General features: G+C 64.4%; 2 protein-coding genes across 2 annotated transcripts in view; one reads left to right on the top strand and one right to left on the bottom strand.

Moving 5' to 3' along the window:
* Positions 1–348: 348 nt before the first annotated feature.
* Positions 349–1392, bottom strand: APRT (adenine phosphoribosyltransferase). Its single transcript, XM_026861387.1, has 5 exons — positions 1260–1392; positions 1005–1098; positions 780–926; positions 587–682; positions 349–476 (listed from the first exon to the last, which is right to left on the bottom strand). Exons 1-5 carry the CDS (start codon positions 1380–1382, stop codon positions 349–351), a joined length of 588 nt encoding a protein of 195 aa, XP_026717188.1. The 5' UTR covers positions 1383–1392.
* PROCA1 (protein interacting with cyclin A1) overlaps positions 1381–2163 on the top strand; it is a 2486-nt gene continuing 1703 nt past the window's right edge. Inside the window, exon 1 of the mRNA XM_026861837.1 lies at positions 1381–1397. Within this exon, the coding sequence (XP_026717638.1) occupies positions 1381–1397 (17 nt within the window). The remainder of the gene's footprint in view (positions 1398–2163) is intronic.

The following is a 2163-nucleotide window of genomic DNA, read 5'->3' on the forward strand; positions in this document are numbered from 1 at the left end:
GCCCAGGCACCCACAGCCAGGGCGGGCGGGAGTGCCCGTGTGGCTCCCTTAGCTATGCAAACCCGGGTACCACTCTCAGGGGGTGATGCTCCCGGGCTCCCATTTGTCTTAATAAAACCTTTTTTATGCTTTTTAAGAAAGGTATGGGACTGGTGCAGCCCCCAGGCTCATGGGCAGGCAGGAGGCTGGAGCCAGGGGAGGATGGCTGCCACCGAGGAGGGGTTATCATCTCGGGTACAGTGAAAGCCAAACCGGGCAGTGGACTCCCTGGGCATCCGTGCCCTGATGAGCCAGCAGCCCTGTGCCCCACGGGGGGATGCAGGGGACAGGCGAGGAGCCAGCCCCCCATCAGTCCCAGCCGAACTGGTGACGGTCTAAGCGGGGCTGCAGGCGGGGGGGGACGCAGTGGGAGCACTTGTAGCGCTCCTGGATCCAGCGCCCGCCCTCGCTGTCCTCGATGCAGATGGCGGCGATGCCTGTGGGGACACAGGAGGGGCTCAGCACCAGCCACGGTGGGGTGTGGGGATGCTGGTCTCCCACTGCACCCATGGGTGTACCTCGGGGTGTCCTGGTGCCGGCCTCCTACCTGCCACAACCCCCCGCAGCCGCTCCACCAGCTGTACGGCCGCTCGCATGGTGCCCCCAGTTTCAACCCACTGGTCCACGAGGAGGATGCGCAGACCTGGGAGGGGGCAGAGGCTGTGGCTGAGTGCCCGGTGCCCAGTGCCTTGTGCTGGCAGCCCCCCCCTCCCCAAAATGAGAGCACCCCGCCAGCTCACCTGGCGAGATGGCATCAGTGCGGACCTCCATCACCTTCTCTCGGCCCGAGTAGTCGGTGTAGGGCTGCGTCAGCGTCTGCACGCAAAGGTGCCCGGCTTTGCGGATGGCCAGGAAGCCTTTCCCCAGCACGGTGGCGGCGGCAGCGCCTGGGGGTGGGCACGGCACCATCAAGCCCTGTGCGGACAAGGGACGGGGACCCTGGGCTCACCCGTGTCCCCGCTCACCCAGGATGAAGCCCATAGCGTCGATGCCGGCCACCATGTCGATGGAGTCCCCCTGGAAGGGCTGCAGCAGGTCGGCCACGCAGTCCTGCAAGCCCTGGGGAGAAAGTGGAGGTGCTGGGTGCCCGCAGCCCATCATGGGCACCTGCAGCCTGTGTGACAGTGCCCATGGGCATGGCTGGGTGCCCCGGCAGCCCCACGGAGCTGCAGCCCACCCCGGCACCCCCACAGGTGCCATCCACCCCGGGCGCTGGGTACTTGCGGGTGGCAGTAGAGCCGGGAGGGGTCCAGCCAGGCGTAGTTGGGACCCTTGACATTGGGCGCCATCAGCGCCAGGTACCAGCCCTTCTCCCGAGTGGTGGGGACATGGCACAGGTCCATGCGTGGCGATCGCAGGTGCTGTGAGCCCTGAGCACGCAACGGGGGTGAGAATCTTCACCCACAGTCACAGAATCTCAGAATCACAGAATCATTCAGGTTGGAAAAGACCCTCGGGATCACCAAGTCCAACCCTCATCCTGACTCTACAAAATTCTCCCCTACACCACAAACCGCAGAATCTCATCCAAACGACCCTTAAACACACTCAGGGATGGGGACTCCAGCCCCTCCCTGGGCAGCCCATTCCACTCTCTGACCACTCTTGCTGTGAAAATTTTTTTCCTAATGTCCAGCCTAAACCTTCCCTGTTGCAGTTTAAAGCCGTTCCCTCTTGTTCTGTCACTAATTCCCCGTGAGCAGAGCCCAGCCCCAGCCTCTCTGCAATGTCCTTTCAGGAGCTGCAGAGTGACGAGGGCTCCCCTCAGCCTCCTCCTCCTCACACTGAACATTCCCAGCTCCTTCACTGGCTCCCCACAGGATTTATTCCCCAGGCCCTTCCCCAGCCGCGTTGCCCTCCTCTGCCCTCGCTCCAGCCCCTCCAGATCTCTCTCGTACTGAGGTGCCCCAAACTGGACACAGTACTCCAGGTGTGGCCTCACCAGAGCAGAGCACAGTCCCCACAGGGCTCCCCGAGGCTCAGTGCCCCCCATCCACACCCACACGTGGGCACCCCGGGGTCCCAGCGCGCCCCAGTCGGCTCCATACCTGGGTGCTGGCGGCGAGGCTGAGCCGAGCGGGACCGTGGGCTCCTTGTCACTCCCTGCCCCCCCCAGCCCTGCGG

Source organism: Athene cunicularia, assembly GCF_003259725.1.
Source record: "Athene cunicularia isolate RWA chromosome 19 unlocalized genomic scaffold, athCun1 chr19_part1, whole genome shotgun sequence".
In the NCBI taxonomy this organism is placed as follows: Eukaryota; Metazoa; Chordata; class Aves; order Strigiformes; family Strigidae; genus Athene; species Athene cunicularia.

Coding starts and splice junctions, on each gene's coding strand:
- APRT (XM_026861387.1), bottom strand. CDS start 1,382: ATGGACCTGTGCCATGTCCCCACCACTCGGGAGAAGGGCTGGTACCTG. Junction 1,099..1,259: donor GGCTCTACTGCCACCCGCAA/GTACCCAGCGCC, acceptor CTTTCTCCCCAG/GGCTTGCAGGACTGCGTGGC. Junction 927..1,004: donor CGCTATGGGCTTCATCCTGG/GTGAGCGGGGAC, acceptor GCCCACCCCCAG/GCGCTGCCGCCGCCACCGTG.